The sequence below is a fragment of the Macaca fascicularis genome, chromosome 8, assembly GCF_037993035.2.
Source record: "Macaca fascicularis isolate 582-1 chromosome 8, T2T-MFA8v1.1".
Taxonomy (NCBI): domain Eukaryota; kingdom Metazoa; phylum Chordata; class Mammalia; order Primates; family Cercopithecidae; genus Macaca; species Macaca fascicularis.
In genome coordinates this window covers 13,516,557-13,532,294 of record NC_088382.1, presented here as the reverse complement: position 1 = coordinate 13,532,294, position 15,738 = coordinate 13,516,557, and the positions used below count along the sequence as shown (strand labels likewise).

General features: G+C 51.4%; 2 protein-coding genes across 8 annotated transcripts in view; both read right to left on the bottom strand.

Moving 5' to 3' along the window:
• The window catches only part of LOC135964491 (SH3 domain and tetratricopeptide repeat-containing protein 1-like), a 412,105-nt gene that overhangs the window by 227,908 nt on the left and 168,459 nt on the right, over nt 1–15,738 (bottom strand). The window lies entirely within an intron of this gene.
• Nucleotides 1–15,738, bottom strand: part of LOC135964631 (ATP-dependent 6-phosphofructokinase, platelet type-like) — a 67,476-nt gene that overhangs the window by 3,819 nt on the left and 47,919 nt on the right. For 3 of the 7 annotated variants that reach the window (XR_012416899.1, XM_073999961.1, XM_073999960.1), the window contains exons 2-4: nt 8,824–12,004; nt 4,218–4,379; nt 615–714 (exon numbers count right to left, since the gene is read on the bottom strand). Coding sequence is in view for 4 of the 7 variants with exons in the window: in XM_073999961.1 (XP_073856062.1) it covers nt 615–714; nt 4,218–4,379; nt 8,824–8,955 (394 nt within the window). In the remaining 3 variants the exon portion in view is untranslated. Of the gene's footprint in view, nt 1–614; nt 715–2,416; nt 2,479–4,217; nt 4,380–4,779; nt 5,015–8,823; nt 12,005–15,738 lie in introns of those variants that run through there. The other 4 variants (XR_012416900.1, XR_012416901.1, XM_073999962.1 and 1 more) reach the window with 4 other exon arrangements.

Below are 15,738 nucleotides of genomic sequence, written 5' to 3'. Positions count from 1 at the left end.
CCCTAATAAAAGCACACGTCTGGTATGACTGAAGAAAGCTGAGGGGGGTGGGGGTGAGAAAGATGCTGGCACAAATAACCACTCAGGAATGAGTAGGGACCAGCCACGTTGGAACCATTAACAAGAGTAATGTGTCATGTTTTCTAAAACTTTTCAGCTTATCTAAAGATTGTTAGAATATGTAAGTTACAAAACGGATTTAAGGAAAAACATGCATAGTTCTACAAACACGAACAATTCATTCAGCAGCCAAATCTTCCTCAAAACTGGAAGTTCTGATGGATGGGGTCACAAGGAGGTTGTCCTACCAAACATCCAAGAAATAGAAGACCCCACTTCAACTGTGAGGGAAACTGTGGGCTGATGCTCAGGATTTCCAGAGCAAAAAGCCTGCACAAAAGAACTTCAGGTTGAATCTAGCAGTGATAAAAGAGAACATGTCATGCACACCCAGGAATCCAAGATTGGTTAAATAGCAATGCTCAGAGACCAGCAGGAGTTAGAACATCACACGCAGCTCGGTACTGAACTGAAGAAGGAACCAGCAGCCTACTTCTCCCCGATAGGACAGCATTTTCACCAAGGCAGATGGCCTCCCTCCCCGGACCCCTTACCTCTGCCCTGGGCCTCCTTGAGTTTTGCAGTGATCCACTCCATAGCTCTGGCAGAGATTTTGGTTCCAAAGTTTCTATCAAATGGAGAAGGTGCCCCACCCTGTTGGTGGTTAGAGTCATATGAAATATCAGTTATACAGTAACACTTTGCTGTGAAATAGAAATGATGATTTCTGTTTCACAGAATTCATGTTTTTGTTTCTAAGTCTTTAGGGATAGCTGGAACAGAACAAAACAAAATCTGTGATTCCTGTAGCCTGAACTCAGCCTGTTAAGCAAAAGTATCAAGTGTTCCCCCCTGCCCAGTAAGAGAAGGGTTTTAATAAATGGAACGAGTCAACTAACCATCTCCAATATTTTAAAATCTTAAATCAAGATTTCGTAAACTCATCTGGGGTGGGGATGGGTCACAGCTTTAAGAATCTGATAACCGTTGTGGATTCTTTGACAAAGTCACACAGACGCCTACTATTTCATCATTTCAGGCGATTCATGAGCTCTCTGAAATAAGTTCACGGGCTCTGGTTTAAAAGTATAAAGAATAGGAGGTGGTGAAGGAGGAGTGCGTGGGAGTTAGGAATCCTGGACCGCTGTGTCCCAGGCTCAACTCATAACATGCGTGTGCCCGCATGCAGCTTATTCCAGGTCATTCTGATTTGAGGGTGAGTGTCAAGTATCTTACATGTCTGATAATCCTTTTTAAATCTTAGGACGCTCCAGTTTTTAACCTGATGCCATGTTTAGTTTGAATAAGCATTTCCAAGTGATGGGGGTGTCACTGTTTTCATGAAAGCTGACAGTTCCCTTAAAATCCCCATTACTCAAACCGCACCAACAAAAGAAGCCTAAAGCTGCTGCTGTTTGGCATGACTTAAAAGTTTAGATGTTTTGGCTGGGCACGGTGGGGATCACGCCTGTAATCCTGGCATGCTGGGAGGCTAAGGTGGGCGAATCACCTGAGGTCAGGAGTTTGAGACCAGCCTGGCCAACGTGGTGAAACTCCATCTCTACTGAACATACAAAAATTGGTTGGGCGTTGTAGTGGGCGCCTGTACACCCATCTACTCGGAAGGCTGAGGCAGGAGAATCTCTTGAACCTGGAAGGTGGAGGTTGCAGTGAGCCAGGATTGCACCACTGCACTCCAGCCTGGGCAACAGAGCAAGACTGTCTCAAAAAAAAAAAAGTCTCCCAGCTAACTGGGAGTATGCGTATACTCCAGATTATTTTGTTGTATAGTGACAACATATGCGACACAACAAACCGACCCAGGATGTCGATTTCACCTAAGCCCGGCTAACAGGGAGTCATGAAATCTTGTGCTGTCTTGCTGTCCCACCCAGAACGTGAATCATCCCTGTGCCCTAAAGTCTCCATGCTGTCTGTGCCTCCTGCCCCTGAGTCACTCAGTAGCCGCCTTGGTTATCAGATGGTTATCAGCACCCACCCCCTCATGTATACAGGGGGCGGGTACTATCCCCAGGTCCAGGTACCCACTGGAGTCTTGGGACACATTCCCTGAGGCTAAGAGGGATGACTGTATTTCCTTCTTCCTTCATAAACATCAGGTGTTAGAGAAATGATTGCGAGATATCTAATAGAGTAAGACTATAAAGCAAAAGTTTTAGTTGTCTAAATGCAAGAAAGTCTTTAGAGCAACGCACCACAACTCTCTTCTGCATATGCCCAGTGTGTAGTGCACTCCAGCGGCAAAGAAATGACCACTCATCCAGCCCAAAGTCACCAGAACCTAAGAACCGCGGTGTGACAGTGACCGTAAGATCAGCCCTGGTCTCTCACTCACCTGAGCACAAGGCCCCTATGGATGGTGGTCTTTATTTTCTCCGTCAGGTGCTCCACATTGGACTGGAAAAGAGTATTTTGTTAATCAGACAATAAACTTATGCTAAGCACCCACTGTGTGCCAGGCCCTGCAGGGCGGGAAGTGCCAACCAAGTGTGGCGGTGAGTGTGGCCAAGGAGGTTGCAAGCTCTCACGGCTCAGGTCTCGGGGAGCCTCCCCCAGGCGGGGAGAGCACGTCTGCAGCGATGAATGCTGAGCGCAGGGCACGGTGAGCAGCCCTCATGGCAGCCACTAGAAACGCCTTCCAGAATCAACAGGGTCCCTCTGAAGACGATAATTCCGTGATTGGCCTAGCGCTCATTCACGGCTCTATTGCTCCTTATTTATTTTCATGACAATGTTCTACTCGGCGCTCTCAGCAGAAAAGAGCAAAACCCCATCTCTACTAAAAAATACAAAAAACTAGCCGGGCGAGATGGCGGGCGCCTATAGTCCCAGCTACTCGGGAGGCTGAGGCAGAAGAATGGCGTGAACCCGGGAGGCAGAGCTTGCAGTGAGCTGAGATCCGGCCACTGCACTCCAGCCTGGGCTACAGAGCAAGACTTCGTCTCAAAAAAAAAAAAAAAAAAAAAAAAAAAAATATATATATATATATATATATATATATATATAAATTTTATAAAAGATTAAAAAAACAGTACACCTGTTTGGGGCAGCTCCATTATCATCTTATGGGACCCACTGCTGACAGAAACATCACAATGCAGTGAACGACTCCACAAGTAGTCACTTTGACACAGTGAAGAAATTCATGATTCACATGTCACATAATTAGTGACAACACCAAGGCCCTTTTTACTTGATCTATTTGGCTCAGAAACAAGTAATATCCTAACTTTTTAAAAGACAACGGTGCCGGGCACGATGGCTCACGCCTATAATCCCAGCACTTTGGAAGGCCAAGGTGGGCAGATCACGAGGTCAGGAGTTCAAGACCAGCCTGACCAACATGGTGAAACCCCATCTCTATTAAAAATACAAAAATTAGGTGGGCATGGTGGCATGCACCTGTAATCCCAACTACTCGGGAGGCTGAGGCAGGAGAATGGCTTGAACCTGGGAGTCGGAGGTTGCAGTGAGCCAAGATCGTGCCACTGCACTCCAGCCTGGGTGACAGAGCAATATGTAACATATATTTATTTATATAACTAACTAAAGACAATTGTTCAGTTGCATTTTATCTGCCAAGGCCTGTCCTCCTGCATGGAGTTTAGCAACTTTGAACACTGCAGGGTCCAGGCCTGGATTCTGCTGTGCCGTCGAAGCAAGGGCAGACCCCGGGGTCGGCGACACCCTTCCCTAAAAGAGCCACAGATGCCAAGAAACCACGGCCGTGTCTGTGTCAGTTTAGAGGCAGATGCAGCACCAAAGGCCTCAAGACTTAAAAGAAGCTGCAGCCAGCTCCAGAGCCAGTCGCAGACGTGGGTGGTGACTGTCAGTGGAGGCACTCAAATCGTTTGTGACAGAAGGGAGAAAACATTACACAACAGACTACATCAAAAAAACAAGCTTGTGTTTCACACAAGAGACTAGAAGGTGTCCTCAACCAGGCACGTCCGCCATCACCTGACACTCGGGAGAGGCACCTGGTCGATGCAAAGGGCATCAAGCGTGGCGTGTTCGGTAGCACCTCCGTCTGCATGCCCCCTCGAAAAGCAAACCACCCTAGACACGATGATTTGCTCCGCAGCACCGAGAGGATCCCAAGGGGACGGTCCCCTGAGGCCAGCCCCGTCACATACCTGCAGATCCTCAATGTCGAAGGGCTCTTCGAAAATGTATGCGGCATCGGCTCCGGCCGCGATCCCCCCCATGTTGGCCAGGTAGCCACAGTAGCCGCCCATGGTCTTGATGAACACGCGCCGCTTGGTTCTGCTGGCGGACTGCTTGATGCGGTCGCAGGTCTGGTCAGAGAAGAGATCAGTCACTCCAGCCCAGGGCCAGGGTGCACCCACCATCCCAGAGCTCCCCTACCAGTGAGTGCAGCAAGGCCCCACACCGCACCTGAGCATGCGGTCCCAGCATCGCACAGGGGTGAAGGGTGTGCAGCAGCCGGGATGTGCCTCGGAGTGGATGTGAACATGCCCCCCCCCCCCCACCAGCCACCTGGAGGTGACCTCGATGACCTGTGGTGGGGACCTGGCCATCTGCCGCTCCCTTCTCCCAGGCCCCATAGGAGGAGACTGAAAAGACGACCCCACAAGCCAGCTCACTCCATGCTGCTCTTCGACTGTCCCTGCTGAAGCAGCTTTCACCAGACGCGGACACTGTTAGGTGTGAGCTGAGAAGTTACGGGGCTGTCACCTGCCAGCTTTGTCCATGGGAACAGCTGTGCTCTTCTATTTTCTTCTGAAAAGCGTGATTTTAGAGTTGTGGCCGTCTTCCATCCATCGGTGAATGTTACATTTATAGAAACTCTACTCCAAGGCAGATGATGGTTCTTACACCCAGGCGCCTGGGGGTCTTTCGGATGCATAGGCATGAGGTCCCAGAGTGAAATGTCTGCCATCCGCCCTCCACGAGGACCCAAGCTCAGCAGGGAGAAAAACAGCAGAGAAATGCATCTGCCGCCTTCCCACCCACACTTCAGTCCGGGCTACAGCGCCCTCTTCTGGCACTCTGCAAAGCCTCTGCCTGGGCCTCAGCTCCCACCCTGGCCCCCTCCAATCTGTTCACACAGACTGGAGACCCATCTATATAAAAAGCATAAATCTGATCCAGTTCTTGGTTCATTCAAAACCCTTTGCTCACTTCAAGTACACGTTAAGCCTTTCTCTGGAATCCCTGGCCCCGCCCACTTCTGACACCAGGTCCGCTCTAGCTCCAGCCACCCCAGGTCCTCCTGGGGCCTCTGCATATGCTGGCCGCTATGTGCATCACATTCAGGCACAGTGGTGGGCGGGAGAGCAGCCCCCAAAGGAATCCCGGTCCTAATGCCTGGAACCTGGGAATGTTCCCTCATGCGGTGATAAAGGTGAATCCTGAGGACTACCCAGGTGGGCCCTAAGTGCCACCACCTGCATCGGCAGATGAGGGGTGCAGAGGCCCTGGAGTAGGATGCTGCACACCCACATGGGAGGAGGCGGTGCCAGGGAACAAGGCGTGCAAGGCCCGGGGCTCTGGGCACCTGAATGGGCCACGAGGGACTCTCCTGGAGCACACACTCTGGCCTCAGCCCATGGCTCCCGCCCTCCAGAACTGTGGGAGAGTGATGATTATTTTCCAGCCCCAGGTGTGTGGTCAGGGTCACAGCGGCCACGGGACACACACAGGCACCTTCCTCAGCTCTGACCCAGAGGGAAATGCCATTTCCTTAGGAAAACATCACCTGGTTTCTAGGACCACAAAGTTCCCTCTGTCAGGGGCTCTCGGGGCACCCCATGTCCTCTCTTCATAGAAATCACCCCGGTGTCTCTCCCTGCAGTTACCTCGTGGTTATGTGACTTGCAGTCCTCACTAGGCTGCACATTCCATGAGGGCAGGAACTGTGGGCTGGGCTTACACCACTGCACCATCAGCAGGACCCGGCCGAGCCCCCCACAGAAGGCGCTCAAGAAATGCTTGTCTCTGAATGACACAAGCACAGTATTCCCCAGCCAGCCAGCCAGCTGTCCGTCTATCCAGCCATCCGTCCGTCCATCTGGGTCAAGGGCTGATCCTGCAGGATTCCCTAACCGGCCTCCGTGGGACTCACCCAAGAGTAAAAGGATGAAGTGGGGGTGTGGGCTTGAGACTAGGAGCCACATGAGAGTCTGTTCACTAAAGTTTAACACCCACGGGAAATTTTCACTTGAGTACTTCGAATGAAATTTCAAAGCACACTTTGTTGAATAAACACAGGCTTGATTAAACCATTCCAACCTATACTTCGTTTCTCTGGAAGATTCTTTTCCTCCCAAAATAATTGGTTGATGTATTCAAAACTGAACACGGGCTCTAGTTAGAGGGCCACTTTGCATTGTGTAGAAGCCGAGATGGGGGGAGAAACAGGCAATGGGAAGAATTCCCGTCTTTGTGCTTAGGAAGGACAGAGGACAGAAACCCGTCAAGGGTCCAAAGAACCTGTAACTGCCTTCTTGAAGGGCCAGTGCAGAATTCTGAGGGTTTCACTTTTCCACCTGTACTGGGTCTCTCTCTCATTGTGATCTAAGACTTAAGATGCAGTAAGGCTTTCAGATTTGCCCTTTGTCTTAGAGCATCCCGGGCATGGGAAGGAAAATGTGGGTGGGGCATCAGGACCTCCAGAGGCACAAAGCCTCATGGGTTATTTTTCCAACTGAATCTCCCCCACAGCCCACCCTGAGGTGGGGAATTACTGTCACTCATTCAAAGAATGACAGCTGCTTAATGGCAAAAGAATTCTGCAGGCAAAGCAGCTCTCCCAAGAGGCTGATTTGTGCCCAAACGTGTCTGAGTTCTGGTCCCGCCAGGCTGCAGCTGTGGGTGTGTGGAACAGTGGAGCCCTGACAGCTGAGCCATGCCCCCAACCGTGTGCTCCTCTGAGTGTAAATGCAGTGACAGCTGGGACGGAAGAGTCTGCCGTTGCTGGAGCTTAGATACAGCTTTCCTGAACACTCTCCTCATTACCTAGATGGCATCTGAAGCCTGAATTAGCTTCTAAAAATAGCAAGTCACTCCGGCCGTGCCTCAGGCAATTAGTCAAAGTAGCACTGACAAGAAGGCGGCCAATCCCAAGCGTGGCCCTGCGTGGACAGCAGTTGTGAGTGGCACTCGTCAGGCAGAGCCTGTGACCTCAGCCATTCTTGCCACACAATGGGATGTGCCCAGCAGACACAACCCCCTGCAAGGGCACACACACGATCCTGCTAGGAAATTCCCCAAGGAGTCCCATGGGAGCGAGAGCCCCAGGCTACAGTTCAAACATCACCAGCACTTTGCTCCATGGGTGTTAAGAAATATCAATTGGTGGTGAAAGATAAGGTGGCGTTTGCTACAGTGTTAAGGTAGAAAAAAGCCACTGACTTCTCTGTGAGAACCACCTTGCTCTGTGAATCTGCAGGGAGGCCAGTTTTCCCATGACTGGTATCCTTCACGGCAGCCGAGCCTCTGCTGAAGTCGGTGGCCAGACGGGGCAGGGGTTGGGGCTCCCATCCCTGCTACAGCAAGGGACCTGCAGCAAAGCACAGCCGCTGGCCGGGGTAGTGCTGCGCTGCGTGCCGGGTGCGAGGGTGGAAGCATATGTGGACATCTACAAGGTGCTAAAGGAGAGCGAAGCCAGCGATAGCTGGACCCTAATGGCATTCAGTGAACAGGGGTCAAGCGCGGGGGCCCAAGAAAGTCCAGGGAACGAGCCAAGGCCAGCCTCTGCGAGGCCAGCACAGCACCAGGGAAGGCGACAGGGAGAAGCCCAGGAGAGAGATGGCCCTCAACTCGAGTGGGAGGCACAGGAGGCTGCAGCCGACCTCACGACCCCTCCGCTCCCTTCCCTGCACTGGAACTCAGTTCTGAAGGAAGAACCCGGAACAGAACTGCTGTTTTCCGAGGTTCTGTGCCAAGCTGAACTAAGGAGTCTCCAAACAGGGCTGGGAGTTTCCACCGCAAACTCCGGAGCTGGTTCAGACGTGAACATCGAAGCTAAAGGCCAGCGGCTGCTCTCCAGGAGACACCCGGCGGCCAATCCACTGACATGACCCCACATGCCAAGGTGGCCACTGTCCTGTCTGCAGCCGAGTGAGGACCCTCTCTGCAGCAAAGGCCTGTGGAACTCCCACAGGTCCTCATGTCCAGCTCATGACCATAGAGGTGGGTCAGCTTATCAGGGACCGGAGGGGCCACCATGCGGGTGTCAGCACCACGCCCATGACCGGCAGAATCCACTCCTCCCAAAGCACATGTTGGTGAAACTGCCTGCCCAGGAGGGCATGATCTCGGCTCTTTAAAGATCCTCTCATCTCACCAGGAAGGCTGTGGTTCCAGGCAGCGGCCCCCAGTGGGCACAGCTCTGTCCCAGAGCTCGTACGTACCAGGCACTCAAACCCCTTCCTGCAGGTTCCCACAGCTGGCCCTGCAGCCTCGCTACTCAACGCAGGCGGGAGAGGCCGGCTCCAGAGAAATGGTGCTCAAAACTCCCCTAGTCTAGGTGGGATAGAAACACAACCCCAAGGACTGGATATATCATCTCACTTTTAATCAATAAAGACAGGTTCTCCCTAAGGCAGAGAAGCTAAAAAATTTACCCTGTTCTGGCCAGTGTGACTGACATAAAGCCAAGCTAACAAAGGGGGGGGGGGGAAGAGTAATAATAAATCTGGCTCATTCTTAGCACAGAAGAAACAAATTGCTAAAATAAAATAAAGAAAGCAATGGGAGGAAACGGGGTTCTCTTACCTGGACAACAGCAGTCAGGCCAGTGTCGGTGCCCAGGCTTATTTCTGTGCCTGGGACATTGTTGTTAATCGTGGCCGGCACCACACACAGGGGGATGCAAAGCTCCCGGTGGTGGCCTTGCGCCTCAGCCATGTCGCACGTGCTCTTGTAAGCCTGAAGCAGCAGGGCCAAGCAGTTAGCGGGGGTGCTGGGTGCTCACATGCCAGCCCCAGGGCCTCCACTGAGGTCCAGGAAGGGACAGCAGGGACCTGAGTCATCAGGGGAAGCCGGTTCATGTGGGTCAGGGGACCAAGGGGAGCTCTGGAGGCCATGTGGGAGCAGGACAGGCCTTAGCAACACAGGGGACTGCCTGGGCACAGCCCAGGTCCTCTTGAAAGGGGAGGCGTGCAGGCAGCACAGCAGGGTGGGTGTGAGGCCGGCAACAGAGCAGCTTGCAGGCAGCGGCAAGTTAGTCACGAGCGGGACAGCTCAGCTCTCGGCATCTCATCGTGGGTAAGCGAGGCCAGGGCAGTCAGGACATTTGAAGGCAAAGCCAGTCCCTGTAGCTTTCTGTAGGCAGTCCACGATCAGTGGGATGGGGCACACAGCTGTAAGGACCACACTAAGTGACTGCCTTCATCGTGCAGAGGCAGCCTCCACGCGCAGGCAGGGAAGGAGGCCAGCAGCTGGATTACCGGTGGGCCACACTCAGCCCCATGCCACATCTCTGCTCTCCGGCTGGAAGTCACACGCAAAGCCACACAGGCGAGCAAGAACCTGAGTTGCTGCTCTGAGGTTCCACTGGGAAATGGGCTCTGGTGTCAGAAAGGAGAGCGGTTCTTGAGCCCGTGTACACCGGGCTTTTTCAGGCTCCACCTCAGGGTGTTAACCAAGGTAACAGCAGGACAGGTCCACACGCCCACTGTTCCCAGCTCCAAGCGGCCCCACACAGCAAGGTGTTTTTGTCATCCACTTGGTGGCAAAATCAACTATTTATGGACTTGGACGTGTCCCTCTTACTGTGAATATCCCCACGTCTGCTGCAGAAATGCTACTGTTGGGATGCAAGGCGGGGCCCACATCTCCCCAGGAGAGTTGGACAGTGAGAGAGCCAGGCTCTGCAGCCCTGGTGCAACCCAAAGCATCCCAAGGCCAGGAGCCCGTGTGGGCCGAGGGCTTCGGACAGTGGGTGCAGATCCGTGGCAGGTGAGTTCACAGCATGGTGGGTAGCAGGGTAAGATGGGTGGGTCAGTGCTGGGTGACCACGAGGTGAGCTGTGAGCAGGGGCCCCCGTGCCCCATGGCATGTACTCCACGTCCACCCAGACCCAGCACATGCCCAGCTCTTGGGCTGCTCTGTACAGGCTCTGCCTTGCAGGCTCTGGCCATGGCAGTTTTTGCAGGACTTCAATCCAAATGCCAGCCTGCTTCCAAGCCAGAAACACTCATCTGGGGATATTGGCTGGCCTGGTGCCCAGGATGTGGCCCTGTCAGCACCACCACGTGGGGGGCTCCTTATGCTCTTCAGACAGGTGATGTCACTCCTTTACTGTGGAATACTCTAGCCCAGGACTAACCAAGACTGGCCGCGGGGAGCTGGCTGCTTCTCCAAGAAGCTCTCGCTGGAAGCCAGAGGGTGTGGGTGACCTGGGGCCAGGAGGGCCCTGAGGCACACAAGAGGGCAGGTGGGGGTGTCTCGGCTCCTTAACTCTGCCTTGAAATCTGTGGGAATGGCCACATTGCTGCAAATCCTCTCTCCCCTCTTCCCTGTCGCTCCTCTTTTCCTTCCTTTAGTCTCCAAAAAAGGGGAGGGAAGACTTCAAGATGGGGAGAGACCCTGCCCAGAAAAGCATAAAGCTCTCAAGACCAAACACAGCCGGGCCCCTGGGTCCTTAGTGGGGCCACTATGACAAGGAATTACTCACAAGGCTGTAGTCACCGCCACCTTCGCGAAACCTGACAGCAGCGTGGCACGCACCTACTGTTTCTGATGTGACCTGATCAAGCTTACAGGACAGAGTAATGCACCAGCCAGCACTAAGGAGTGAAAGGAGTCCAACCGAAACTCCCTGCAGCCATATCCTGAGAATGTGTAACACCTGCTCTGAGGTATTTCATTCATTCTGTTTTGCCAGAAAGACCCACTCACCAGCGCCGCATAGATTCTGAGGGGCTATGGCGTCAGCTAAGCATCAATGCTGGCAAGAAGGAAATCACGAGTGACGATGACGACTTCACCACATCAGATCCGCCCAGGGCTTCTGAAGCACAACATGGCCACGTCCTGAGCCAGACTCCTGCTATGGAGCCCGCCCTGTGCTTAGAGTGACTTTTTGCAGCGTCCCTTGTCCCCAGTCCCAGGTGCTGGGAGCATCCCTTCTCCCAGTTCTAACCAGAAACCTCCCTGGATGGCGCAAACATTCCCTGGGGCACAATCACCCCAATGAGAATCACCAAATTTACTGAACAACTGGAGCCATCCACAGACCTCAAACATAAATGCTGCCCAGGGCCGGGCCATGAGTCATGGGTCACAGAGGGTGTTGGCCAGACAGGAAAGAGACGCTCACTCCCACACATCCTCAGGCTCCGACGGCTTCAGGACAGTGGCTGGAGGGACCCGGAGCCATCCACGTCAAGTCACCTCACGCCCTCATTTCCTGAGTTCGCCACCAGCTCCTGTGTTCTACAGCCAGGCGAGCCCAGTTCAGACCCAAATCCAAACCTTCTCAGGATTCACCCTGTTTGGCCATCAGTAAACAGGGCTCTGGAGAAAACAGCTGCCATGTTCACATCTCGACCCCTCTCCCTTCAGGGGTCCACAGAGGGATCCTCAGCGGCTTTCTCGTCCCTGCCCCGGCTCCCGAGCAGCTGCAGCATTCGCCAGGGTGACCTCAATCAGCCGGCGTCACTCACCCATCACGAGGCTAGAACCACGGCACTCCCAAGACAGCCTCATTCCTCGGAGCTCGGGATCAGAAGGGCAATGAGGACACACACATACACTTACCAAGGTGGCTGTGCCTGGCCAACGGGAGACCTCGTCTCTGTAGAAATACAAAAAATTAGCCACGCACGGTGGCAAGCACGTGTAGTCCCAGCTACTCAGGAAGCTGAGGTGGGAGGATCGCCTAAGCCTGGGAGGTCGAGGCTGCAGTCAATCGTGATTGCACCACTGCGCTCCAGCCCGGGAAACAGAGGCCCTGTCAAAAAAAAAAAAAAAAAAAAAAAAAAAAAAAAAAAAAGAAAAGAAAATGAAATTGTTTAACCTAGCTTTGAGAAACTGGAATGAATGAAAAACTGAATTTAAAACAATCGCATAATAAATCACACAGTCCCTCCAAGGGAAGTCAAAGCGGGTGGAACTGATCATTTGCGGGGTGTTTGCCTCACGTATTTTGGTTTTCAAATTTTGACCCTACACGTTTGTTACATATTTACAATCTGGAAAAAAAAGTTATTTATAGCGGAGGACCCTGGAATTAAAGAGAGATTTTCTTCCTGCCTGAAAGTGTACATCACACACCACAAGGATCTATGCTTTGTGTGGAAACTTGAAAATAAAAAAGTCACAGGGTGATCAACACCAGCTTTGTCCCACATCTTCAGATGCTCATCTAACTGCAGTGACTGCTCTCAAATTCTCCACCCATTCCCTCTGGGTAAGTTCCAATTAGGTAACAATTAGGGAAAAAAGAAGCTTCAATCCCTCCCATTGCACACCCAACTTTCACAGACCCAAAAATCCAGCTAAAGCAGGTGAAAGAGCAGTGAAAGCCATGCTGGAATCCTCTCTGTGAAACACACTCATGTTCACATTCCCAGCACGAAGGTAAGCCCAGAGCCAGGCCAGCCCTGTAGCAGCAAAGCCGTGACGCCCATCACCAGCAGAGCAGAGCAGAAGCAACATCTAGGTCAGAGATTAGTGACTGCCAAAAATAAGGTGAACGTTGCCCCCAAAGCCAGTGAACACGGGAAAACCTGGACAGGTTTCCTTCACAAAGGAAGTGAAGAAAGTTTAAGACGCTCAGAAAAGCAAGAAACGACTGCTAAGCATTACTTACCATATGAGCTGTATGTTAAAAGCTTGTTTTTTTTATTTACCAGCGCTAGAAATAAGTTTCATGCCAAGGGTTTACAAAAAACAAAAACAAAATAGAAAACTTTGAAAAATATTCGTGAGAACTAAGTCGCACAAGAAAAATGAAAACTTGAGAATTAGTGAAAAATTTTAGACATCAAATTTTTAAAAAATGAAATACTTCCTGCATTAGGTACGGATCTTCAGACTCTCACGTGAATCACCAAGTGTGACACACAAACGTGGGGTAGGCGTGTATTTCTTGTAGCCGGAAATGGCGGCACGTGCCTGCGGTCCCAGGTACTCGAGAGGCTGAGGTGGGAGGATCACCTGAGCCCAGGAGGTCGAGGCTGCAGTGAGCCGAGATCACACCACTGCACTCAAGCCTGGGTGACAGAGTAAGACCTTGTCTCACAAAGAAAAGTAAAACAAAGAAAACAAAGCAAAACAAAACAAAAAACAGAAGAATATATTTCTATGTTTTATTATTGTCTTTTGGCAAAAAAATTAGCCCCAATATTGCCTTAGATGTAATTTAACATCCCCACTTTACAAAGGGGAAAATGAGGTCAACAGCCAAGACCAAAGAGAAAACAAATGCAATGGTGCGTTCAGGACAATGACTACAATTACAAAATATTCAGTTCAATTTCTACCCTCAGCATCAAGGCAGGGGTTCATCATAATGGGTATTGGAGGCTCAAAGAAAATTTAGGCTCAGCATTAATAATAATTTTTAAAAAGCAGATTTTAATGCTGGTGCAATCACAGGAGACTGCAGCCCAGCTCTCCTCAGCGCTGTAGGTACTCACGGGCACTCCCGGGGTCTTGGCCACGCTACGTCCCCGCCGGTGGCCACACAGAAGAAGAGGCGATAAAACTTTTTGGGAGTGAGATCAAAAATGTTCAGAGTCTAAAATCCTACTTTTCGTGGAGGGGGGGGGAGGGCGGCGAAATAACGAGAAGCTCTCATTCAGGATATTTGTAAAAGGCTGTTTCTAGCGCTCGGTAGATAAAAAGGGCGGGGGCCCACAGGTTAGAGTCAGCCAGCGCCACCTGGCGGGGCGCACACGGACTTACGTCGGTGATAGTGTTCAGGGTTGTGTCTGCCCCGATGCTGAAATCGGAACCCGGCACGTTGTTGGACACAGTAGCGGGAACCATGATCATGGGCACACAGAACTCCTCGTGCTTCTCCCGGGCGGCTGACAGCTCCAGGAGTCCCATCTAAATTGATCCAGTATCTGCACGCTGGCTGCTCAGAGGCCGTGGTGTGGAACGGCCAGGACATCGCTTAGTCATACGGGGCACAAGCACCTCACTTTCCACTCCTATCTATTTCATCAAACCCTATTTTCTCCTGAATATTGACCATAGCAAAGTCATTAGCCTTCGAGATACATTTGAAACATCAACTTGCTTTGTTCAAGAGGTTTAAGACACACGTAAGTCTTTCTTGCCATGCTCAACACACACTGCCGGCCATTTCTGAAGTCAATGTTTCTGGAACAAAAGCCTCGGCCTACCCCGTGAACATTCACGCTGAGCACACTGTCGCGTATCTGCTTGGCCAGCCAGCAGGGGGCAGAAGAGAGCTGCAGGGGCAGGAGAGAACCGCAGTGGGGTCCCTGCAAAGGCGCCTCACTCCCTCAATCAAGGACGGTGCCTCTTGCCAATCCAGCGGCTTCCTCCAAGGGGAAGCCGACTCTTCAGGTGCCACCGCACTGACTTCAGACGGCTCAGCCAATGGGGCAACAGATTCAACAGAGTTCCATGTTGTTAAAGGAAAACTTCCGTTACCAGACAACCTTAATATCAGATTCAACTTAAAATAATCAACAAGATTGTTTCCAAACCAACATGCTACTAGTGCCTTATCTTTCAATGCTGCTTAAACACGGAGAAGTATGAGGAAAAAATAGCATGGCACTTACTTCTGAAAAAATAACACCTCTTCCAGGTTCATTTTACCCATATCACAAAGACTTAGAACTGTGGATTCCCTACAGGAACGTGGAGTGGGGGTGGATCCCCACGCTGACCCAGCCTCCCCCCAGTCAGTCAACCCCCCACCTCAGGGTTCACACCTCTCCAGGCCCTGTCACCTCAACAAGGAAAGGTGGCCTCTCTGAGCTCTCTTCGCAGGGAGCACCCGAACGGGAGCGAGAGAGAGACAGACACAGCCACAACTACTTGAAAATCCTGAAACGCAATACATATTTAAGGACTTCGTTATTAGTTTTTTTAAAACTGTAAGAACAAAGTGAGAGAACAAAGTGAGCCTGGTTTTAACCTCTCTGCCATAATAACACCGTGTACATCTGTCTTTTACTGTTTGTTCCTTCTCCAGCAGCTGCTGCCCGGCTGGCCGACTGCAGGAGAAGAGCCTCTGGTACTCCCGGGAGGCCCTCGGTAAAAGCGTGAGCACCACGATCACGTCTCAGGACACCGCACACGTTAGGGTCGCCCACAGACCGCCGTTCCCAATGCCTAGAAGGCACTGAACGGGCCTCCTGCTCTTTGTAAATGTCAACTCTCCTAAACTATGTTGTGTTGAAAACTTTTAACTGCAGTCCACACATACTTCTTTGTTTCCATCTTGTTTTAATCCTAGAGGCATATTATTGTAGAAAATCAAGTTTACAAGGTTGAAGAGTTTTCCGAAAGTCGACTTCTAATCCTGTAAGGGGAAAAAAAAAAAAAAAAAAAAAAAAAAAATGGGCCAGATGTGGTGCTCACGCCTGTAATCCTAGCAGTTTGGGAGGCCGAGGCGGGCAGATCGCTTGAGCCCAGGAGCTCAAGACCAGACTGGAAAACATGGCAAAACCCAGTCTCTAATACAAAAAAAAAAAAAAA